Here is a 26,041-nt window from a genome sequence, read left to right as displayed (position 1 = left end):
TCTTTAAACCATTCTGAGCTCTGCCACACACTTGATCCTTTAAGAGGTACATGATATTTCTTCTTTTAAAATTCTTCTCTATAAAGCTCTGAGATTAGCAGGAGAGAGACTGCATAGTAATTATTAATAATGAGTTAACTTCTGCTAGGTAAACAGTTTTAACCCTAGAAACCTTGACCTTAAAATCACTGATAGAGTATTTTATGTTTGCTTTAATCTCCCCTAATATTATTACTTTTTCCTTTTTCCATTTTATCTTAATTATGCTTACACTTAAAGCTTTCTGTTTAAACCTCACCTTTTTCCTCACCCATGGGAATTATGTGGAAGAATCTTGATAGCATGTTGATCTTTTTTTTTTAAACAAAAAAATTTCATTTATTGCAGGAATCAGAATATGCTATGTTACTATTAGCTGCTGGTGTTATGGATGATGATAAAGTTTAATTTTGTATGAATTTTCTGTTCATGAGCACTTCTATTAACAGTAGTTCTGCTGTGATCTGAACAGGAACGAGTTCAAAAGACCTTTCCTCATCCAATTGATAAATGGGCTATTGCTGATGCACAGTCTGCCATAGAGAAACGAAAACGAAGAAATCCTCTCTTACTGCCTGTGGACAAAATCCATCCTTCATTGAAGGTAGAACAGACAAGCAAACAAACAAAAAACAGACACAAAAAAGCATTGGGGAGGTTATTTTTAACAAATAATACTTTATATAGTATTTGTGTATTTATATAGCATGGTCTTATTGTGTATGTGCACTTGAGTGTGTGTACACTTATTTATACACATACCTGCATATATATGTTTCTTAATATGTGTAAAAAACAAAAAGAAGTATGCTTTGATGAAATCATATTGCTTTTCAAATAATATTAAAGGTTAATGATAAGAAATAATGCATCTTTGTGGCATCTTCTAATGATGGCTACCCCTGATTGACTTCCAGCTTTTTGTTGATTAATAAAATATATAATGCGAAAGCTCCTGTGAGTTCAGAACTGTTTTTAAATCTGTATTTATCACAGATATTTTTCTATACGTTAGAAAAGTTGTCTAGGGAATATTATTTAGTCTGTAGAAAATAATTGGTGTACATGGATTTGAATACTATTTGGTAGCAATTTCAAGACTCCCCCTCCCCCCACCCAACACACACACACACACACATCCTCCCCTTAGTAGAAACCATTGTAATTTGGGGATATTAGTTAAAGCAAGATCCTTGAAGATAGCAGATACTTATCAGATGGGTTTCAGATAATGTATCAAGAGGTTTTCAGGGAAGTCCAGTCCAAGATTTCTGTCTTAGAATCAATCATCTCTTCTTGTTTGATACTGAAGGCAGATTTGTTAGATTACGTGTCTCTTAAAAAAAGAGAGAGACAAAAAGAAACCCTGATACTGAGCCAACAGCTCATTTTATATCCTGTGGTACCTTTGAGTTTAGATATTTGGTTTACAGAAAGTTCTTTATAAGCAAGAATGTTAAATAAAATTTTTAAGTGCTTAACTGCTACTTGACAGTGCTGCCATTTTTTGGAATTAAATTGTTTATTTTTTCCGCAGGAAGTTTTAGGGTACAAAGTGGACTACCATGTGTCCCTATATATTGTGGCTGTACTAGAGTATATCTCAGCTGATATTTTGAAATTGGCTGGTAATTATGTTTTTAATATCCGACATTATGAAATATCCCAACAGGACATTAAAGTGTCAATGTGTGCAGATAAGGTAAGTGTTAAAAGGTATTTAAACTTAACCTGAATGATAGAGACTATATGTCACTTATACCTCTGTTTTTTATATATATATATATATATATATATATATATATATATATATATGTATATGTATATATATACACACATTTTTTTTTTTTTTGAGGTATGCGGGCCTCTCACTGCTGTGGCCTCTCCCGTTGCGGAGCACAGGCTCCGGACGCGCAGGCTCAGCGGCCATGGCTCACGGGCCTAGCTGCTCTGCGGCATGTGGGATCTTCCCGGACCAGGGCACAAACCCATGTCCCCCGCATCGGCAGGTGGACTCTCAACCACTGCGCCACCAGGGAAGCCCTATACCTTTGTTTTTTAATACATGATTATATTAGTGATTTTTATAGTGACTGGTGTTGGAAGACAGAAAAGTGGTGGCTTTACAGACTAACAATGATATTTCCGGGTTTTTTAGCATGTGACAGGATGAGAATCTCTCTTTTTCCAGCAAGAATTTTTTACCTACAGGAAAAAACATCCAAAGCCTCAAACCAGTTTAAGAAAAGTAGTTTGAGTTTTGTATTTTAAGAAAGAGAATAAATACAGAATATTCAAATACGTTTAAGAAGTAATTTTGAAAAACATGCTTTGATTTCACAGCATGGGTCATTGGGGCACAGGTAGAGAGAAGACTTTGCCATACCAGAGTTACTTCCTTTTGATAATTTTTTTGTTACTTATCTTCTTCCTGGCTGTAAGCTACTGAGGAAAGAAATTGAGTCATTTCTTTATTTTCCTCTCTCCTCCTTTTCTTCCCTTCCCACTTTCCCTCCTTTTTTTCTTACTTTTTAAATCAACATTTTTGAGTACCTCTTATGTGTCAGTCACTGTCCTGAGCATTGAAAATACAGCAGTGAACAAATCAGCAATCCCTGTGTTAGAAGGAATTTATTTTAGTGGGAAATAAAAGTATTATAACCAAATAATGGCAGCACAATGTAATTAAAACTATTATACAAATAAATCAAAGGTGGTGGAGAAAGTGAGTAACTCTGGCATAGGGGGGACCAGGAACATTTCATAGAGAAGATACCTGAACTAGACCTCTAAGGGTGAATTACCCCAGGACCTGGCACATGCCAGTGGTTCTCCACTTTGCACATCAGAATTACCAGAAAGCTTGTAGAGAATACTGATGCCTGCATTCACCCCCAGAGCTGATTTACTTGGCCTGGGATGGGCCTCTAAGCATCAGAATTTTCAAAATTTTTGAAACTATCACAGGTGATTCTGATGTGCAGTTATGATTGAGAGTGATTGTACTATGCTGTAGTCCCAAAAATGATTTTTCACTTAAATTTCATAGTAGAAATTCCTTGTTATTTCTATTTTGACTTCTGAAAAAATGAAAAAAATGATTACATGGTTTTTTTAACTTTGTTTCTAGCTCAGACTTTTAGAAAAGTTGTATGTACAATAAAAATACTCCCCTGTACCTTAAACCCCTTGAGAGTAGGTTGCCAACATAGTTTAGTGTGTCCTACAAACAAAAACATTTTCCTGCATAACCACGGTATGACAATCAAAATCCAGGAAATGAATGTGGATACATTATATTATGTAATCCTTAGACCCCGTTCAAGTTTTGCCACTTGTCCCGGTGATGTCCTTTAGAGCAAAATGATCCAGTTCAGAATCACGTGCTGTGTCTAGTAGTCAGGCATCTTTTTTCTCCTTGTTCATTCTGGAACAGTTCTTCATTCTTCCTTAACTTTTATGACCGTGACGTTTTTAAGGATTATACCTGTTAATGTTTAAAATGCCCCTTCCTTTAGTTTTTTCTGATGTTTTCTCTTGATAAGATTTAGGTTATGGATCTGTGGCAGGAATATCATAGGAGTTCTTCTCATTGCATTTTCTTACACAACATACAATTTCACTGTAACCCATTACTAGTGATAGTCACTTTGATCACTTGATTAAGGGTTCATCCTCTAGGCTTCTCTACTTTAAAGGACTCCTTTCCCTTTTGTAATTAATAAATATTTTGTGGAATATTTTAAGGCTATGTAAATATCTTGTTCCTCATCACAGGTTAAATTTATTTATTTTGTTTATTTTAATATGGACTCATTGATTCTTATTCAGTGGAACATAACCTGTCACTTCATTATTTAATATTCAGATTGTCTCAGATTTGGCCAATGGGAATTCCTTCAATTTGGCTTCTCTGTCCCTATCATTCTTTGAACACATTCTTTTGACACAAGATGCTCCAGGTTCAACTTGTTCTTTACCTGCTGCTCAAGCCTGGAATTAGTTGGTTTCTAAAAAATCCTGGTTCCTTTTAGTGAGAATGGTATTTAGAAACCAAGATCTTCGTGCTAGATGAGCTCATTGATATTGGAGTGTCACTGCTCTGGTCTCTTAGAGGGCAGAACTAGGGAGTGTGTGTGTGTGTGTTTTTGTGTATACATATATACATACACATTTATATTTATTTCTCATCTATCTTTATATAAGTTCACAGATCTCTTCAATCCACATTCAACACCACAGGATTCATTTTAGCCTCCCCTTTTTACACTTGTAACTCCCTTATCTGATAGTGAGAAACCTGGCTCCTGTTTTTCTTAATACATTTATTTATTTGATCAATCCTTCTGTATGTGACCAGTCTCCCAGCAGGCCTCTCTCCCCCCACTGGTGTAGGCACCCTATTTTGGCATAGAAACCCTTCTTCTCTGTATACATTCTCCATACTCCACTCAAGTTCTGACAATCCCATGTTGCACCACTGCTGCTGCTGGTCCACCCTTCTTATCCACGAGGGCTCCAGCACTGTGAATCAAGCTGCCCTATCATATGGATAGTCTCTTTACTCCGAATGATCTCCAACGTCTTGTGCCAGGTTGTGAGCCCCCACCCCCCGCCCCCAGTAAACACCCTCCCTACTCCTCTCAGGAGCTAGCACGCTGAGGCGGGCCCCCTCACCTTTTCCTCACACCCTCGGGTAGGGATTCCTACCTTATTTGCCCTATTCCTCCCCTCCCCCTGCCCTCAAACAGTGGCCTTGTACAGGATTATTGAGGGACTGTGGGAAGGAGAGACTTTATTCCATATGAGTCAGTTACCTTTTCCATGACTCTTTTTAAAGGCGAAAGTAGTTAAATTCTAAACAATTACACAGTCTCAGAATTACAAGAGACCAATCCACACAGGTTTATCACAGGATATTGAATATATCAATAGTTCCCTGTGCTATACAGTATGACCTTGTTGTTTATCCATACTATGTACAATAGTTTGCATCTGAATTTCCTATTAACTTTCATTCACTAATTCTAATCTCTTTTCTGGACTACATTAGATAAGACCAAACTGTTTTTCAGAATAAGTCATTCTGTTATTTAAAGCTTTTTTCCATGTACTAAAATTTTACCTTTTGAGACTTTGAAAACCAATCTTTTTGTGACATGATTTTCAGATCTCATTATTGCATTGCTCTTACACTGATTTCTAAAACTAAAGACAACAGTCTAGATTTGGTCTGACCAACACAGAGTACAATGAAAGGCTCACCTCCTTTATTCTATATGCTGTTCTTTTATAATTTCAGCATTAACTTTTTTGGGCACACATATCACTCTGTTTGCTTAATGAATTTGCAGATGTTTCAGCTCCCTGGGACTTTCCACATGAGATACTCTTATATCTTTGATTTCTTACAACTTGTGCTGTTGATATTTTTTCATCTAAATTTGAACTCAAGTTTTTCTCTATAAAACCGTAATGTTACTGAGACTATGCTCTAGCATATCAAGATACTATAAAAATCGAATTTTGTCACTCATCATTGTAGATATCATACCAGCTTTTTGTAATATATGCCAGTCTGAGAAACTTAGTTTGTTTTAGTTGGAATTATTTGTTAAAAATATTGGAAAAGTTTAAGAGATGAGACTTCTTATGTATGTTATTAGAGGCATCCTTCCAGGTTAATAAATGACCACTTTTTTTCACTATGGCCTTTTCGTCAGCTACTGTTTTACCTCTTTGTCTAATTCAGGGGTCAGCAAACTTTACCTGTAAAGGACCAGATGGGTGGCTGAATATTTTAGGCTTTGTAGGCTATACGTCTTTCTTAGAACTACTCATCTTTGCCTTTGTAGCAGAAAGGAAGCCATAAACCAATGAGTGTGGGCTGCGTTCTAGTAAAACTTTATTTACATAAAGGACAGTGGGCTCACTGTGGCCTATGGGGTGTAGTTTGCCCATCCTTTTCTTTTCTTTCTTTTTCTTTAACATTTATTTATTTATTTATTTGGCTGAGCCAGGTCTTACTTGCAGCATGCCAGGTCTTTGTTGCCGCCTGCGGGCTCTTAGTTGCGGCATGCTGGATCTAGTTCCCTGACCAGGGATTGAACCCGGGCCCCCTGCATTGGGAGTGCAGAGTCGTAACCACTGGATCACCAGGGAAGTCCCCTGCCCATCTTTTTCTACTGTGATTCCAAGTTTGTCATGAGACACTGTCCTAGGTTTAGCTAAGATACAGATGACTTTATTTGTGGGACTAGTCATGTGAATGGATTAATGAGATTAGTGTGACATGGTGTGGTCTTAGTAAACCTAAACTGATTTCCTGTGATCACTATTTCAAGAGCTCACAAACCATCTGTTTAATAAACTATTCAAATAAATGCTTTCTAGGGATCTGTGTAATTTCCTAGACAAGGTCGTATAATTTGATAGAGAACTTGAGAACCAGCCTTTTTTCTACACTTAAAAATAAAAGCAGCATTTGACTATATGATGTATTCTGGCACATCAAAGATTGCTGAGAATAGTTAGATGGTCATAGGAAGGAATTTTAGAGCTCAACCCCTAATATACTTGTAACTATTAAGGAAAATAATATTCAGACTGGAAAAATAGAACATACATGCTTAAGAGGAAAATTCATGTTTAAGAAAGGCAAGAGAGAGTAAGAGAGCACAAAGCTGCTCTGAAGAAGTTTATTTCTGTGAGCCCAGGTGTTATAGAAGTTGAGTTCTTCTGTATTTTTTCTTTTGTTGTAATATTACTCCATCTGTTCCAAGAACCAATTCTCCTTTATTGTTTGGAACATGACCAAAAAAATGCTTTTATTGTCCTAACGTTTATTCTGATCTTTAACTCACTTGGGCTTTAGCCTTTCATTACAAGTCTAACAGTTTACAAACATAAAATGCATATGTGCTCTTTTTTTAAAATATATATATATATATTTATTTATGGCTGCGTTGGGTCTTCATTGCTGCGTGTGGGCTTTCTCTAGTTGCGGCGAGCAGGGGCTCCTCTTTGTTGTGGTGCACGGGCTTCTCATTGTGGTGGCTTCTCTTGTTGCACAGCGTGGGCTCTAGGCACGCAGTAGTTGTGGCGCGCAGGCTCAGTAGCTGTGGCGCACTGGCTTAGTTGCTCCACGGCATGTGGGGTCTTCCCAGACCAGAGCTCGAACCCGTGTCTCCTGCATTGGCAGACAGATTCTTAACCACTGCGCCACCAGGGAAGCCCTACATATATGCTCTTTAAGTAAGTATCTTTTGTGCATTTACTGCGTATCAAATACTGTGGATTTTAAGATGAAATCATGGCTCTTATCCTTAGAAATGTTAATATAAATTAGGTGCTTATATAGAAAAGAGAGAGAATTGCTAATGGAGGACTGAAGCCAATGGAAAAGATTTTGATAGAGTTCAGGGAGAGTTGGGAAAAGCTATACAAAGACAATTATATTTTAGCTAAGTGATGAAAATGGCTAGGGATTTATCAGATGAATAAATGTGAGGGTTGGAAGGAAAGAGAAGTAGGAGCAGACATTCTAGACAGGAGAATAGAAGGAACTGATGAGATTTAAGAGCTGTTTCTGAGTTGGAGTTAACAGGATTTGGGGACTGATTTGGTGTGGAAGTTGGAGACGTGTTAAGTCTAGGGTAGTGACAAGTTTTCTAGCTATGACAGCCAAGGAGATGATGCTGTGATTAGTGATTCTGGAGTAGAGTGTACATGTATAGGTTTGTCAGACAGAGATATCTAGCAAGCTTCTGGTAACACTTGCCTAGGGTCCAAAGAGATGCTGAGATAAATGTTTAGGGAGTTATTATCTAGTAACTGAAAATCGTTTAAGAAGATGAGCTCACTCAGGAGGAAGTATAGTAGATGTTTCAGATTGGTGGCCTGATAGTGAATAAGGACTCCAGGTTTATTTCTTAAAATTTTGAATTATTTGCAGTCTGTTTATATTTACAAATATGAAAATTCTTCATAAAATCTATATTCCAGACTCTTCTTGAGAAAAGAAAATGAAAAGGCCTGACAGAATAGTTGGCATTGAACAGTGCCTTTCTTCTTTAGGTGCATGCACCTTCTAGTTTGCCACATTCCCCATCACCTCTTCTTATGTATTAACATGATATTATCTACCTGACTCCTATAGCTTACATTCGGGATTTTGGGTGTTGTGTGACCAAAACAGTTCCAAAAATGGAACCCTGCAGTGGATGTTGGAAAAGGTGAGTAGTAGAGAAGGAGGCCTCACTGACCGAATGGTGTATGAGAAGCCAAGGGAAGAGAAAGTTTTAAGAAGTTCTGGTCAGCTGTGTTAATAACTAGAGAAAACAAAAAGATATTTAAAGGTCATTAGTGAGAGCAGTTTCAATAGAGTAGTGAGCTTGAGAAGTAAGAAATTAGAGCAAGTACAGACTACTTTAAAAGTATCTCTGGTGGGGAAGAGAAGACTGTTCTGTGTCATACCTTCTGTTTTGTCTGCTTAAAATCAGATTTCATTAGCTAATTCTCTGTGCAGCCCCAGTGGTTTCTTCAAAGGTCTAATGTGGCTGGGAATCAGAGGTAATGATGGCAGGAGGGTAAGTTTCGTGGAGGTGGGGGCAATGAGGAGAAGATGGATTTTAAAGTATCACAGGAGATGAGGCTAGGGAAGTGGGCTGGGATTAGATTGTGAATGGCCTTTATCTTCATGAAATTAGAATTGTGTGCTGAAAGCAATGAAATCCAGTGTCGTTGAAAATGGGGCTGGGAAGAAACCAGTGGCAGGGAGATCATATTGTAAGACCTTTTAATAGATGTGATTGCTTAATAGTCTGATTTGAAGCATGGAGGGGAATGGAGAGAATTGACCAGATTTAAGAAATATTTTTGAGTTAGATTTAAAAGAAGATCAGGAGGGCAAGGTTCATGTTTATTTTGCATATTGCTGTGTCTTACTAACATCTGGCACAATTTCTGGTGATCAATAGATGTTTTTGAGAATGAATGAATGAATATCTCATACTGTATTGTTAGAATTTCCTCTCATCCCCTTGAAATTGTTTTACTTTCTGGAGCTTCCTTTTTGGGATTGTGCCTTTTTTTTCCCCTAAACTCTAAGAAAGTAGTTTTCAGTCAGTCTGGAGTATATAATTAAGTAGGTCCAATTTTTCTTTTCTTTTAAAACTATTTTTAATTCTAAGAAGTATGGTCACCTTTTTCCTATTGCTTTTGATATACAGCTAGTTCTTGCCTGTTGGTTGACTTAAAAACATAGTAGCAATCTTCACTATTTTCTGAAAGGGGAAATTGTCACTATAGCAATTTAAGCATTTGTAGAGTGCTTGATTTTTTTTTTAAGATTTATATATTATTTATTTATTTTTGGCTGCGTTGGGTCTTAGTTGTGGCACATGGGATTTTCATTGAGGCATGTGGAATCTTTCGTTGTGGTGTGCAGGTTTTCTCTCTCTAGTTGTGACGCGCAGACTCTGTAGCTATGGTGCGTGGGTTCCAGAGCACGTGGGCTCTGTAGTTTTACGGCACGTGGGCGCTAGTTGAGGCGGGCAAGCTCAGCAGTTGTGGCACATGGGCTTAGTAGCCCCGCGGCATGTGGGGTTTTAGTTCCCTGACCAGGGATGGAACTGCATCCCCTGCATTGTAAGGCGAATTCTTTACCACTGGACCACCAGGGGAAGTTCCAGGAGATGCTTGATTTTAACAAATGAACTTAATAGCAGTTGTTGATGTAGTGAATATGCATCAGAAAAGCATCACGCTGTTAATACATTTTGCGTATCATTTCACTTTTCTCCTTTAAACTCTACTCAAGTGCACATAAGCATCCTTACAGTAGGACAAAAAGCTACCATTTTGAATGCCTACTGTTTGCCAGACCTAATAGTATGCGTTTTATGTCCATTACTTCATTGAATTCTTTGATCAGTTACATTTTACAGATAAGGGATCTGACTTTCAAAAGAATAAATAACTTGTCTGTAATCACAGGTAAGTAGTAGAACTGGAATTTTGGTTCAGATTGTTGTTCTCCAAATGTGTGCTCTTTTTGCTATTATATATTTTATGTTTATGTGTGCGTATGTACCTGTATTTATATACACACAGACATACATGTATATATGTACATATATGTGTATATATATTTCACTATTAGATTTATCTTATTTTCATAAATATTTATTTCTCCATATCCAGTTTCATTTGAACGTTATCTCACTTCAACTTTTCATATTTCTCTTATTTTGGATTTTCTCTTACAATTTTAGCCTGTAATACACACAACTCTCATTGTTTAATAATGTTTTAATTCCAAGTACTTTGAGATGGTCTTATAACAGTAAGGAAAATAAGTTTATCCATTACTGATTTATATTTCTTAGGTTTTGATGGACATGTTTGATCAAGATGACATAGGCTTGGTTTCTCTTTGTGAAGATGAACCTAGTTCTTCAGGTGAATTAAACTACTATGACCTCGTCAGAACTGAAATTGCAGAAGAAAGACAGTATCTACGGGAACTAAATATGATCATAAAAGTGTTTCGAGAAGCTTTTCTTTCTGACAGAGACCTGTTTAAACCTTCTGTAAGTACCTTTTTGGGTTTGAAATTCTGTCTACCCCAAAAAGTCATATAGTAGCTTAAAATCATAAATAGTAACTTCATATACTTTATGAGTATGTAGAAAAAATATTGTTTTATATAGTATTGTGGGGTTGTTTAGCTTTGTCTATTTTTCATTTTTTTCAGATTTTTTTGTTGAAGTATAGTTGATATACAATATTATATGAATTAAAGGTGTACAACATAGTGATTCACAAGTTTTAAAGGTTATACTCCATTTATAGTTATTATAAAATATTGGCTATATTCCCCAGGTTGTGCAATATGGTAAGTCCCCTACATACATACCTTCAAGTTGCAAACTTTCAAAGATGCAAACATGCCCCTGTATGCCAGCTGTTGTACTGTACTACTGTACTTTTCAAGGTACTGTACTGTAAGATTAAAAATGTTTTCTTTATATTTTGTGTTTGTTTTTTATGTATTATTTGTGTGAAAAGTATTATAAACCTATTACAGTCCCGTACTGTATAGCCGATTGTGTTAGTTCGGTACCTAGGCTGACTTTGTTGGACTTATGAACAAATTGGACTTACGAACCTGCTCTCGGAACGGAACTCGTTCGTATGTAGGGGAATTGCTGTACATCCTTGTAGCCTATCTTACACCCAGTAATTTTTACCTCCCACTCCCTCACCCAATATTGCCACCCACACCCTCTGGTAACCACTAGTTTGTTCTCTTTACCTGTGAGTCTGCTTCTTTTTTGTTATATTCACTAGTTTGTTGTATTTTTTAGATTCCGCATATACTTGATATTTGTCTTTCTCTGTCTGACTTAATTCATTTAGCCCTCCAAGTCCATCCATGTTGCTGCAAATGGCAATATTTCATTTTTTTTCTTATGGCTGAGCAGTATTCCATTGTGTATATATACCACATCTTCTTTATCCATTCATCTGTTGAGGGACACTTACGTTGCTTCCATATCTTGGCAGTTGTAAATAATGCTATGAACATTGGGGATATTGTGTGTTTTTTAATATGTGAATTGTTATACAAATATATAATAAGTGCAGTGACAATGAAAATTAGACACAAAATTAGGGGGATTACACTGGAATAAAATCTTTTTCGGGCTTCCCTGGTGGCTCAGTGGTTAAGAATCTACCTGCCAGTGCAAGGGACACGGGTTCGAGCCCTGGTCTAGGAAGATCCCACATGCCACGGAGCAACTAAGCCCGTGCGCCACAACTACTGAGCCTGTGCTCTAGAGCCCGTGAGCCACAACTAGTGAGCCCACGCACCCTAGAGCCCATGCTCTGCAACAAGAAAAGCCACCGCAACGAAGAATAGCCCCCGCTTGCCACAACTAGAGAAAACCCGCACGCAGCAACGAAGACCCAACACAGCCAAAAATAAAAAATTTTAAAAATAAAAGATCTTTTTCTGCTGTGCAGTATTTGAGATTTATAGTCATTCATTTGAAGATGGTGAAAGAAATGTATGGTCTAGAGAAGAAAGACATGCTTTTTCCTGTCTTTTGGTAAGTACTTTCGGGTGTAGTTTAAAGTTTTACTAGTGGAACTTTTGAAGAATAAAAGTTTATACAGAATGTCAAATAAGCAAAGGCAGAGCTCCACTGTTGGAAGACAGCGTAGGAATGGGGTGAGTAGGATGGGGATCCAGGGAGACTTGTCCATGTTTTTCCTACCTCTCTAGGTTCTGAAGTCCACTCTAAGGAATCTAGCTAGACAAATACTGTTTTGTGGGGAGGGTGGGGGTTAAATTTAGATTTATTTTTCTTTCCTTCATTTCTCATGTGATCTATTTTTTCTTAGATGTCTGAGTGTCTTTCACTTTATTTTTTTAATGACTTTAAAAATTTTTATTTATATTTTTTATTTTTGGCTGCATTGGGTCTTCGTTGCCGCGTGCAGGCTTTCTCTAGTTGCGGCGAGCGGAGGCTACTCTTTGTTGTGGTGCACAGGCTTCTCATTGCGGTGGCTCCTCTTGTTGAGGAGCACAGGCTCTAGGTGCACGGGCTTCAGTAGTTGTGGCGCACGGGCTTAGTTGCTCTGCGGCATGTGGGATCTTCCCGGACCAGGGCTTAAACCCGTGTCCCCTGCATTGGCAGGCGGATTCTTAACCACTGTGCCACCAGGGAAGTCCCTGAGTGTCTTTCACTTTAAATATTTGGCTTTTCTCTTACTTCCTGACTTCCTCCACCAAATAACTATTACATGGGTTAATAGAAGTGATGCTCAGACACAGCTGGCCGAGTGCTTAAGATTAGGAACTGATTTAGCTTTTTTTTCTTTTTAAAACATTTATTTATTTATTTGGTTGCACCGGGTCTTTGTTGTGGCATGTGGGATCTTTTAGTTTCAGCATGTGGGATCTTTAGTTGTGGCATGTGAACTCTTAGTTGCGGCACATGAGATTTAGTTCCCTGACCAGGGATTGAACCCGGCCCCCTGCATTGGGAGCATGCAGTCTTAGCCACTGGACTGCCAGGGAAGTCCCTGATTTAACTTTTTCATTCTTAAGGTGTTTTTAATTGGCTTTTATCCTTTTTTAAAAAATGCATATTTAGTTTAACATTTGATAATAACTCCTACTGGACACACTGCCTTAAGTAGTCAACATTTTATGTTTTTTAAAGTACTCTCCTATTTTGTGTGACCCTTAACAATTCTCTGAGATAGGTAGGACAGGTATTATCATTTCTAGCTTACCGGTGAGGAAATTGACATAAAATAGTTATAATAAGTTATGGAGGTTGAACTTGAATTTTGGTTCTTTTATACCACAGTATAATTGGGTTTTGTCTATAGTGGTGTGAAAAATTAAAAGCTTAACAAATGCTGTTAGCTAATAACAATTGCTGCTAGCTAATACTATCCTCGTTGCCGTTTCTGTGTCCTGTCAGTTTTCATTCCTCAGGAATTAATTTTTATGGGTCTCTTTTCACTGAATTTGTGCTGATTTGATAGAAAATTTTTATTATAATACTGAAGGATCAAGAGAAAGAGAGAATCCCTTTTCTCTATATCTACTATATTTTTTCAGCATAGATGAGACTGTAAACTTTTGAAATAAAGGGCCATCTAAGGTCAGAGCATAGAACTCAGTAAATATTTGATAAAAGAATGAATGACTCTTGATCTTAATTTACTCCTTTGGGCCCTACTCCTATGTTTTCAGAAAGCTCACATTTGTGGAAGGCCTAATATATGCCAGGAGCATTTTATAGAAATCATGTCATTTAATCCTCTTAAGAACTTTATGGGTAGGTATTAATATACCAGCTGTGTGACCCTGGGCAAATTACTTAACTGCTCTGTGCCTGTTTCCTCATTCGTAAAATGAGGATGATGATAGTATCTATCTAATAAGGCTGTTTTGAAATTACATGTCAAGTAATCAATACTTACAGTAGTGCCTGGAACATAATAACAAGAAATGTAAACTGTTATAATTGTCATTATTGTCCTAATCCAGGGTCACTCATCTAGCAAGTAGTGGGGCCGGGATCCAAACTCAGGTCTGTCAGGTTCCTTAATCTGTGATGCTTTCATTACAAGATGCAGAGTGAATAAAAATAGTTGGCCATAACCTGGATAATCAGTCATATGGTCTTTTTGTTTCCAGAGGACTTAACATGTTTTAACCCAGATAAAAGTCACACCTGAGAGCTTGAATGAAATCTTTAATTCCTCCTCAAATTCAAGAGACAGGCCACATATTGTGAAACCAGTTTGTGTCTGGATTAGGAGTCAGATCTTCATTTTGATCCCAGCTTTTGTCATTAACCAGCTCTGTGAGACCTTGATCAAGACTTTTAGCACTTAGCCAATTTTAAAATACTCAAATGCCAAAATTCTTTATGTAAAGAGTTGCTTAAATCATCCACCATATGAGATTTACAGTAAATTTACTGGAAAATATAGATTCTATATAGTTTTGTTCAATAATTCTAAATCTAATCCAAGAGGTTTTTAAATTTCTCTTCTTTATTCATGATTGACTTTTGCTGTAATTTGGAATATATTCAATATTTTATGTCTTGAAATATACTGGTATGTGATTGGGTGAAAATAATATCCTTAACACTTACATTACTTATATTTAGTAATTCTTAAATGAAATTCTCAAACTGACATGCCTTACTTAACCTTCCTTTTTTTTAGGATATCGAAAAGATTTTCAGTAACATTTTAGATATACATGAATTGACCGTGAAACTTTTAGGTTTAATTGAAGACACAGTTGAAATGACTGATGAAAGCAGCCCTCATCCCTTAGCTGGAAGCTGTTTTGAAGATTTGGCAGAGGCAAGTTTACAAAACTGTTTTCTCATTAAAGTCCTAACTGCTGTATTAAGATATTGGTAAGATATTATTTGTGAAAATTAGAAGACACTGCTGGCTGCTATAAAAAATACTTATGATTTAACCAATAGCAAACTAAAATTACATTGTCTTTATGGTGACACTTTATAGTGTAATTATGATAATATTTATAGCAAAAGTTGATAGACTAGTAATGTTTAAGATTTTTTTTTTTTTTTTTTTTTTTTTTTTTTTTTTTGCGGGCCTCTCACAGTTGCGGCCTCTCCCGTTGCGGAGCACAGGCTCCGGATGCGCAGGCTCAGCGGCCATGGCTCACGGGCCCAGCCGCTCCGCGGCATGTGGGATCTTCCCGGACCGGGGCACGAACCTGTGTCCCCTGCATCGGCAGGCAGACTCTCAACCACTGCGCCACCAGGGAAGCCCAAGATTTTTTTTTAATGGCAAGTGCATTTAAGGTGAAAGAAAAGAAATTTTATTGACCATAGCTGTTTAGCTTTTGTGGATTTTAGTCATAATTTCCAAAAATGAAAAAGTAAGTTTACATTTTTTTCCCAAAGTGCAAATCATATTTTTGTTCTTCAAATGATTATAAAAATAATGTAGCTCATTGTAAAAACATTCAGAAAAATATAGATGAATATAATAAGACAAAAATAACTTCATTTTGTAATACCTAGAGATTAGTTATCTTTATAAGATTTATTTATCCTTATGAACATTTGTCTACATATTCATACAAACCTGTGTATGTTTACAAAAATAGGATCTTACTATTTTATAACCTGCTTTTTTTCACTCAATATCTTGAATATTTTCCATGCCAATAAATATACTTCAACACAGCTTTTAAAGTCTGAAAGTACTATGTTCTATGGAGACACTATATTTTAACTATTATTATTAAGCATCTAGGTTTTTTCAGTTCTTTTTGTTATTGTAAACAATACTGTAACAAACATATTTGTATAATGCCTTCATAGCCTAGTAATTATTTTAGGATGCAGTCCTAGAAATGGAATTGTGGTACTAAAGACTAGGTACATTTTTAGAACTTTGAAACATTTTGCCAAATTTACTTCCAGATAAGTTCCAGTATATGCAGGCCCTCTTTTTACCCATATCTTCACTATCCCATTAATTTTAGTTATTACCCCATTAATTTTTGCTAGTCTAGTAGGAAAAAACAATATTTCATTGTTCTTTGATTTTTCTTTTTTTTTTTACACTAATGATGTTATACATCTTTTCATACTCATTGGCCATTTTTATTTCTTCTGGAAAACAGGTATTAAAAGTGCTTTCTTCACATATCATGTAAATTTGCTAGTTTTATAATCTCTTCCTAATTTTTCTGAAAATGTAAGTCACTTTAATTACATCCATTTTGTAAACAATGGAACTGATAGTATAGAAATACTCAGTTACTGATGCCTAACCGCGATTTTCAGGCTTGCTCTGAAGTTTTTTAATATTGTGATATCGTAGCATATTAATTTGTAGTCTAGTTGCTTGTTGTACTCTTAAAGATATCATGGTTCAAAAACATGTATTAAAAAATGTATTTTCTAATTTTTATTTTATTTTTGTGGTAAACATATAACAAAATTTGCCATTTTAACCATTTTAAGTGTACAGTTTAACAGCATTAATTAAATTCATAGTATTATAAACCATTACCACTATCTATTTCCAAAACTGTTTAATCACCCCAAACAGAAACTCTACTCATTAAGTAATAACTCCCTATTCTTCCCTCCCACATAACCCCTGGTAACCGCTAATCTATTTCTGTCTCTGTGAATTTGCTGATTCTAGATATTTGATAAAGGTAGAATCATTACAATATTCTCTTGTGTCTGCTTATTTCACTTAGCATAATGTTTTCAAGGTTCATCCATGTCATACCATGTATCAGAACTCTCTTTCTGTGACTAAATAATGTTCCGTTGTGTGTATGTACCACATTTTGTTTATCCGTTTATTTGTTGATGGACTCTTGTGCTTTTTCCACCTTTTTGGCTATTGTGAATAATGCTACAGTAAACATTGGCATATGAGTATCTGTTTGAGTCACTGTTTTCAGTTCTTTTGAGTATATACTTAGGAGTAGAATTGCTGGGTCATATGGTAATTCTTTGTTTAGCTTTTTGAGGAACTGCCAAACTGTTTTCCACAGGGGCTACACCATTTTGCAATTCCCACTGGCAGTGGACAAGGGTTCCAATTTCTCTGCATCCTTGCCAACACTTGTTATTTTCTGAAAAACATACTGCATTTTTAACATACAAAAATGAAACAAATCTTAGTTCTAGCTAAACATTGGAGATGTTGATTATTATAAAATAATAGGAATTTATTTCAGTATAAACATGGACAAAATATGGGCAGTTTCTGTTTTGTTAGTTTACTGTATGTTAGTCTTCGCTTTCTTTTTCTAATTTTGAAAAAGTGGAGAGTGGATAAAACAGTGGGAATATCACTTTTTGCTTCCTTTGAAAATAATCCTCAGTGTAAACTCATTTCAACCTAGGTAAACCTAACTGAAATTTCAAATCCTGGCCTTATTTTACTAATAAGTACACCTTTTGTTTATCTGGGGTAAATGTGCGTACACATTTTAATAGTTTGATACTTGTGACCACAAGTCAGTGACCTAACTTAAGACCAGTAGCTTCTTGTCATCCATTGCCCAGGGTCATTACTTACATTTATTGAACATTTCCAAGTTACAGCCATAGTCATTATTTGTCCCTGAAATAAAAAAAATTCTGAAACCTAATGGAGGACTTAAATAAAAATTTGCCATTAAGTAATCTGTGCCATATTAGTAGAAAAGATGTTCTTTTAAACCTAACACGTTTTCCTTTTTAAAAAAAAATAGGAACAAGCATTTGATCCTTATGAAACATTATCACAGGATATTCTTTCACCAAAATTTAATGAACATTTCAGTAAGTTGATGGCCAGACCTGCAGTGGCTCTACACTTTCAGGTAAACTTAAATTGAATGTTATTTTTAATAAAGCAACTAAAGAAATATTTCACCAGTTCTTCAAAATCTGTTAATTGTAAGCCTATTCTAGGTTGTTTTCTGTTTTCTGTCTTGAGTTTTTTCAATTTGTCCTTAATGTGGGAACCTTTTATAGAATACCATCACAAATACTGATTGACTAGAAAAATCTGGCATATTCTGGATCTGAGATGTAGAGATGAATATGGAGAGCTATTTCAGGATCTTATTCCCTACAGGAGATAAAACCAAAATCATGAAGAGTGGAGAATATCCTCACATACATTCATACAGATTTCTCTATCAGGCCTGTCATTTAAAGGAGATAGATATATTAATGGAGAGTATGCAAGTTAATTGGTTCAGTAATGCAATTAGATAAAATGAGAGTAAGTGGAGAGAGAGTAAAAATTATATTTTTACTCTCTCAACACTTAAAGAAGGTAACATTGGCATTGATGATCCTTGACTACTACTTCCTGCATTTAGACTGGCTCTTCTCCCTTAGCATATGAATATGGTCAAATCTTTATTGTCCTAAAACAAGCGAATAAATAAACAAATCTTTGTCACTCTAGCTCGTCCCCTTTTTGTTTTTTCCATTTGTCGCCAGTTGTCTTCATATTACTTTTTATCATTCTCCATCAAACTGCTACCATCTGTGTTCTAATCAGGATGTAACACTAAAAACTGCCCTTGACAGTGAACTTAACCACCAAATCCTGTGGATATTTTGATTTCATATTTATGTCTGTAGTATTTATTAGTACCCCTGTTGTCCTTTTTGCCTCCTATGATACTACTTACACCTAATTTTCATCTTCTCTGGTTTCTTTTCAGTCTCTGTAGTTGCAGGTGTTACCCAACTTCTGTTAGCAGCCCCTGCTGTTCTATTCCTCTGTGCTATCCTTCGGTGACTTTATCCATGCCCTTTGCTTTCACCTATATGCTGGTGACTTCCTATTTGTATTCTCAAGTCATAACTTTCTTTTGAACAGTGGATGTATGTGTGTGTATGTATATACTTTCGTATAACCAGCCGACCTTTAAACTAATTCATTTGAATATCCCACGAGGACTTCAAATATAAATGTTCAAAACAACTTACCTGCCTCCCTCCTTTACTGTGAGTTCCCATTATTATCATCTTCTACTTCTACTCTACTCAAAAACTTGTCAACTTGGAATAAAAGGTACACTTAATTCTCAAAATTTACTTAATTGAAGGAATAATTCTTTAAATCTTATATATTCATATAAACCATGAAGTAGGCATTAGTTAAATGGAAAAATCTGCTTATAAAATCTTTGCATACTCATCAAAAGCACTCACAACATTTCTTGTTTTATTCTTACTTTACTAGTAATTCTTACTATGGGATTTGAATGGGATTTGAAATTTGAATTTAAGACCCAATTATTTAAGCTGTTGTTCCAGATATTCAGTAAAATTCAGAGTTAGATATAAAACCCCTTTTCAGGCCAAACTCACTTGTGCTGTATTAACTTAAAACAGATTCTTCATTTGTAAAATGAAAAAGTAATGTTTTCTCAAAAAACTTTAATAAAAGTTTTTAATTAAAAAAACACAACAAAACTTCTTTAGAAGATGTAGGCATACTTTAAGAATATGAGCTTTGGAGTCAGAACTTCTGGCTTTGAGCCAATTAATAGTTGTCTTACCCTGATCAAGTCACTTAATCTCTGAGAATCATTTTGCTCATTTGTAAAATGATGATGATAATGTATACCTCTTACGGTTATGAAAATTAAACAGGAATACACTAAGCACATTTGGCACATATTAAACAGTCAGACATTAGCTTGTGTTGTTTTTAGAGGACTCCTTACACTATAAACACATTGCATTAATATTTTAGAATGCACTTTAGTAGCCATTTCAGTGCTAATTAACAATACAAATGATTTTTGTAGGCTAATTTTAAAGTTTCATCTTGGTTCCACTTAAAGCACTGTATATAAAATATATAAAATTATTTCTAGCATAATCTGTATCACTATCTTAAATGATAAAAGAAATTAATTTCTGCATATCCTGGTAAAAGTCTGTTAAACAAATTATAGTTTACTTGAGTTAACAATAGGTGAGAGTTATGGGAGGGTTTACCTATGAGTATATATTTTAAAAGCAGCATCTCGAACCCTTTCTTCACTTTGTATATTGCTTCTGTCTGTATTTACCTGATGAGGAGAAATACCACTTTAAATAAGTCAGCCTTAATGACATTTAAAATCAACATGAGTAACTTTTAAATGCCTTATAAATTTTAGAAAATCATTTATTCTGCAGACTATTAGTTTTCAAAACTGGGATATACCTAACCCTAGCTATACACTAAGATTTTCCAGGCAATATAAGGGTACAGATATATTTAAGGGAATTAGTTTCTAGTCTAACCTTGTTTGTGTTGTTGCATTCTCTTCCAATTTTTCTTACACATTACTTCTCGTCATATTGAATTTTTCATTATGCATTGATCCAAGGTGTAAAAACCTCCAGGGTACCAGCCAGGGAAAAGAAAAAAAAAAAAAAAGGATTGCTCCTGAAGGAGAGTTTATTGAGTGCAAAGCAAAAAGGGTTCCAAAAGCAGGGGATGGGGTGATTGTGTTAAAAACTCTCGGTAGTTGAAATGTCATATGTACCTTTGTCTTGTCATGTTTATCTAAAAATTAAGAAATGAGAAGTTTGTAACAAGGGTGAATATTACCTTTTTTAAAAAGTACTTCATCATTCATTGGACATTGTGATAAAGGAGAGGTGAGGCTTGTAAAGTTCTCATACCTGCATGTTTTATGTTAGAAACAGTTAGAGGTTCTTCCAGATGCTTGCTGTATGTAAGACTGTGACATTAACATGTGTATTTCAAGTTAAGAATGAAGTCAGACTTGTTGCAGAAATTTAGTCTGATCTGGCTATTTATTTTGACAGTGAAGATTGGCTTTATCAATTAAGTTATATAACAGACATTTTTCATAAATTAAATGAGCTAAATCTGAAATTTATTTGATCATTGTTTTGTGAAATATATTTAAATCACATCTACAATGTACCACATCCCCCAAAACACATTCTTTGTAACTACTTAAAACATTTTTAATAAAATTGACATAAAAATGTGTGAGACAGTACATAGCTTTTCGGCATTCCTTTAGGATATGTGGAAGCCAAAACTTTTGAGGAAAAGCTGAGAAGAATATTGTTAAAGTTATTTTAGCCATGAAAGATGAAATGTATATATTTAATTATCTGATAACTTAAAGGAGGAAAAAACTTGATTTACAGCACTTCAATTTCAATATAGAACATTCTTCCTGTTATAGTTTTGTTAGTCTGTATCTTGTATTCTTTTTTTGGGGCGGAGTGGGGGGCACACCGCGCAGCTCGTGGGTTCTTAGTTCCCTGACCAGGGATTGAACCCGGGGCTCTGGCAGTTAAAGTGCCAAGTCCTAACCACTGGACCTCCAGGGAATTCCCTGTAACTTGTATTCTTAAAATCTGCTTCTGTTAGGCACTACTGTTACATAACCTTGATATCAGAGATATACTGTTTTTTGTCTTTTTGCTTTGCAGTCCATTGCTGATGGTTTTAAAGAGGCAGTTCGTTATGTCCTTCCACGCCTTATGCTGGTGCCAGTATATCATTGTTGGCACTATTTTGAATTATTAAAGGTAAGATGAAAGCTTCCTGAGGCAAAAAAATAGTTGCATTTATGAGGCTTAAAACCTTTTTTTAAATCTGATGTTATTTTCCATACTTTTTATTCATAAAAGTAAAGTATCTTAAATGTCTCCCTTCTTTCCACAGACCATAGAGAAACGCCTATATTTTTTGTCTTCATATCATTTCCAAGTGGTAGATAGAGGAAAATGTATCTTTATCATTTGATAATATAAATTCTCAAAGTAATAACATCATAAAAATGTTGACTTTTTAAAAATTATATTTTGGAGACACAGCAACAATGGTTTAACTCTTACTTTATATAAGTAATTAATAACTTTTATGTATAGCATTGTTCTAAACTTCCATCTTGTTATAACTTGTCAAGAAAAACGCTTTAAAGTTGACACCTTTTCCGCATGCAGTATGCAGTGTAATAGCTAGAAACCAAGCAACAAATTAAAAAATAAAGTTATGGTAAAAGTTGAACTCTTTTTAAAGATCAGTACACATAAAAATATATTGAATTCCTAAAGTTCTAATATGTAGTATAAACTTTATTATGATATATACATAGAGAAAAGTATAAAAACATAAACATGTTTTATAATAAATAAATGTAATGCGTAAACACACCAGAGGTAAACCACTACCCTGACTTTAATGGTAATTACTTTTTTGCTTTTCTTTACTTTAACCACCTATGTGTATATCACTAGAAATATATGTAGCCTGTTTCTGAACTTTTTAATCAATTGGATCAAATTATATATATTAGTTTGTGTCTTTTATCTTCTTTCAAAGTTATATTTGTATGATTCATTGATGTGGTTGTATGTTGTTCTAGTTTAATTTTCTTCCATTGTTTGAATAAACCATGATTTATTTATCCTTTCCTGGTTGAACAACAGTTTTTTTTGTTTTTGTTTTTGTTTTTTTGCGGTACGCGGGCCTCTCACTGTTGCTGCCTCTCCCGTTGCGGGGCACAGGCTCCAGATGCGCAGGCTCAGCGGCCATGGCTCACGGGCCCAGCCGCTCCGCGGCATGTGGGATCCTCCCGGACCGGGGCACGAACCCGTGTCCCCTGCATCGGCAGGTGGACTCTCAACCACTGCGCCACCAGGGAAGCCCCAGAACAACAGTTTTTTGCTATTACTGATAACACTTGCTATGGACATTCTCTTTATATCTCTTGGTACACATGTGCATGCATTTTGTGTCTCTAGAGTATATACTCAGGGTTGGAATTGCTTGGTCATAGGGTGTGCATATTTTCAGATTTAATAGATGATGTCAAACAGTTTTCCAACGTGGGTTTTACAGTTTATACTCCTACGAGAATGCAGGTGATATCTCTCTTTATGCATATTTTCATATTTTAAAATTTCTGTCATATGGTGTATTTATAATGGTATGCGGTGTTTTTAATTTGTATTTTCTTGATTATTAATGTGGTTGGGTATATGTTTATTGGCCTTTTTGATAACCTTTTATAGGGTTATTCAAATCTTTTGCCACTGTAAATATCTTCTGTGACTTGTCTTTGCATTTCATATTTCTATTTGTTTTTCTTGTTGTTGTGCATTAATTAAAACTTAGTATATTCCATATTTTTCCTAAGAGTTTAGTTTCACTGATGAGATCTATTATGTGTAGGCTTCATACGACTAATACATTAGCAGCCCCAGATGTATATTTAGATTCCTAAAATTTTTTAGAGAATGTTCATGTCTAATTGGAAGTCCTATCATTAGTCTTAGAGTTGCCTTCTAATATTTGCCAACATTTAAAAATCCCGGCTTGACTATAATTGAAGCTTACTTTTTTCTCCTATCTGGATGATTGGTTTTTAAAATCTCTGAGATCTGAATCTAAAATCAGACATTGACTATGATGCCCTGACTCATCCTGAGGCCACAGCTACTTTTACTACCAATTAATTACTGGACTCCAAGTACTCTTAGCCATTGTGACTGGGACTAGTAGTTGGTCAGTTAATTAAAAATAAGGCAAAGAATCATAAAAAAGAAATATGCATATTTTATTTCAATAAATACATACACACAAAAGCCCTACAAATGAACATTTATATGTATTTATATGCTAATCTGTTGACTTGGGGTAAAACTTTTTCTTTGAGTATGAATCTTGCTTAAGTACAAAAAGTATCTTCTATGATTTCTATTTTCCCTTTCTTTTAGATGGTACATAAACTTGAAGATGCTTGTAAAGCAATCTGAGTGCAGATATCTTTTAAGTATTTATAATTTTTCCAAATCTTTTATGATTATCTTCCCTATACCTTTTTTTCTTTCTTTCTTTTCTTACTAGTCATGCATTTTATGCACATCAGTGTATACATGTCAATCCCAATCGCCCAATTCATCCCACCCTCACCTCACCCGCCACCACTTTCCTCCCTTGGTGTACATACATTTGTTCTCTACATCTGTGTCTCAATTTCTGCCCTGCAAACCGGTTTATCTGTACCATTTTTCTAGGTTCCACATATATGCGTTAATATACGATATTTGTTTTTCTCTTTCTGACTTACTTCACTCTGTATGACAGTCTCTGGATGCATCCACGTCACTACAAATGACCCAATTTCGTTCCTTTTCATGGCTGAGTAATATTCCATTGTATATATGTACCACATCTTCTTTATCCATTTGTCTGTTGTTGGGCATTTATGTTGCTTCCATGACCTGGCTATTGTAAATAGTGCTGCAGTGAACACTGGGGTGCATGTGTCTTTTTGAATTATGATTTTCTCTGGATATATGCCCAGTAGTGGGATTGCTGGGTCATACGGTAATTCTATTCTTAGTTCTTAAAGGAACTGCCATACTGTTCTCCATAGTGACTGTATCAATTTACATTCCCAGCAGCAGTGCAAGAGGGTTCCCTTTTCTCCACACCCTCTCCAGCATTTGTTGTTTGTAGATTTTCTGATGATGCCCATTCTAACTGGTGTGAGGTGATACCTCATTGTAGTTTTGATTTGCATTTCTCTAATAATTAGTGATGTTGAGCAGCTTTTCATGTGCTTCTTGGCCATCTGTATATCTTCTTTGGAGAAATGTCTATTTAGGTCTTCTGCCCATTTTTGGATTGGGTTATTTGTTTTTTTAATATTGAGATGCATAAGCTGTTTATATATTTTGGAGATTAATCCTTTGTCCGTTGATTCATTTGCAGATATTTTCTCCCATTCTGATGGTTGTCTTTTCGTCTTGTTTATGGTTTCCTTTGCCGTGCAAAAGCTTTTAAGTTTCATTAGGTCCCGTTTGTTTATTTTTGTTTTTATTTCCATTACTCTAGGAGGTGGATCAAAAAGATCTTGCTGTGATTTATATCAAAGAGTGTTCTTCCTATGTTTTCCTCTAAGAGTTTTATAGTGTCTGGCCTTACATTTAGGTCTTTAATCCATTTTGAGTTTATTTTGTGTATGGTGTTAGGGAGTGTTCTAATTTCATTCTTTTACATGTAGCTGTCCAGTTTTCCCAGCACCACTTATTGAAGAGACTGTCTTTTCTCCATTGTATATCCTTGCCTCCTTTGTCATAGATTAGTTGACTATAGGTGCGTGTTTGTGTTTTTTACATTTTTTTCCCTGTAATTGATTTCTAATCTCATAGCGTTGTGGTCAGAAAAGATGCTTGATATGATTTCAATTTTCTTAAATTTACTGAGGCTTGATTTGTGACCCAAGATGTGATCTATCCTGGAGAATGTTCTGTGCGCACTTGAGAAGAAAGTGTAATCTGCTGTTTTTGGATGGAATGTCCTATAAATATCAATTAAATCTATCTGGTCTGTTGTGTCATTTAAAGCTTGTGTTTCCTTTTTAATTTTCTGTTTGGATGATCTGTCCATTGGTGTAAGTGAGGTGTTAAAGTCCCCCACTATTATTGCGTTACTGTCGATTTCCTCTTTTAGAGCTGTTAGCAGTTGCCTTATGTATTGAGGTGCTTCTGTGTTGGGTGCATATATATTTATAATTGTTACATCTTCTTGGATTGATCCCTTGATCATTACGTAGTGTCCTTCCTTGTCTCTTGTAACATTCTTTATTTTAAAGTCTTTTTTTTTTTTTTTTTGGGTACACGGGCCTCTCACTGTTGTGGCCTCTCCCGTTGCGGAGCACAGGCTCCGGATGCGCAGGCTCAGTGGCCATGGCTCACGGGCCCAGCCGCTTCGCGGCATGTGGGATCTTCCTGGACCAGGGCACGAACCCGTGTCCCCTGCATTGGCAGGCGGACTCTCAACCACTGTGCCACCAGGGAAGCCCTAAAGTCTATTTTATCTGATATGAGTATTGCTACTCTAGCTTTCTTTTGATTTCCATTTGCATGGAATATCTTTTTCCATCTCCTCACTT

At 35.6% G+C, this 26,041-nt stretch overlaps 1 protein-coding gene across 2 annotated transcripts in view; it reads left to right on the top strand.

The window, feature by feature from the left end:
- SOS2 (SOS Ras/Rho guanine nucleotide exchange factor 2) overlaps positions 1-26,041 on the top strand; it is a 100,565-nt gene that overhangs the window by 29,544 nt on the left and 44,980 nt on the right. For both annotated transcript variants that reach the window (XM_027111177.1, XM_027111178.1), the window contains exons 3-8: positions 512-643; positions 1,577-1,741; positions 10,428-10,631; positions 14,803-14,946; positions 17,846-17,956; positions 21,567-21,665. In XM_027111177.1, coding sequence (XP_026966978.1) covers positions 512-643; positions 1,577-1,741; positions 10,428-10,631; positions 14,803-14,946; positions 17,846-17,956; positions 21,567-21,665 — 855 coding nt within the window. The remainder of the gene's footprint in view (positions 1-511; positions 644-1,576; positions 1,742-10,427; positions 10,632-14,802; positions 14,947-17,845; positions 17,957-21,566; positions 21,666-26,041) is intronic.

Source organism: Aethalodelphis obliquidens, unplaced genomic scaffold (genome assembly GCF_003676395.1).
Source record: "Aethalodelphis obliquidens isolate GAN/ISIS:26980383/991018 unplaced genomic scaffold, ASM367639v1 scaffold10, whole genome shotgun sequence".
NCBI classification, from domain to species: domain Eukaryota; kingdom Metazoa; phylum Chordata; class Mammalia; order Artiodactyla; family Delphinidae; genus Aethalodelphis; species Aethalodelphis obliquidens.
The sequence above is the reverse complement of the archived record's forward strand: the minus strand, read 5'-3'. Positions and strand labels throughout refer to the sequence as shown.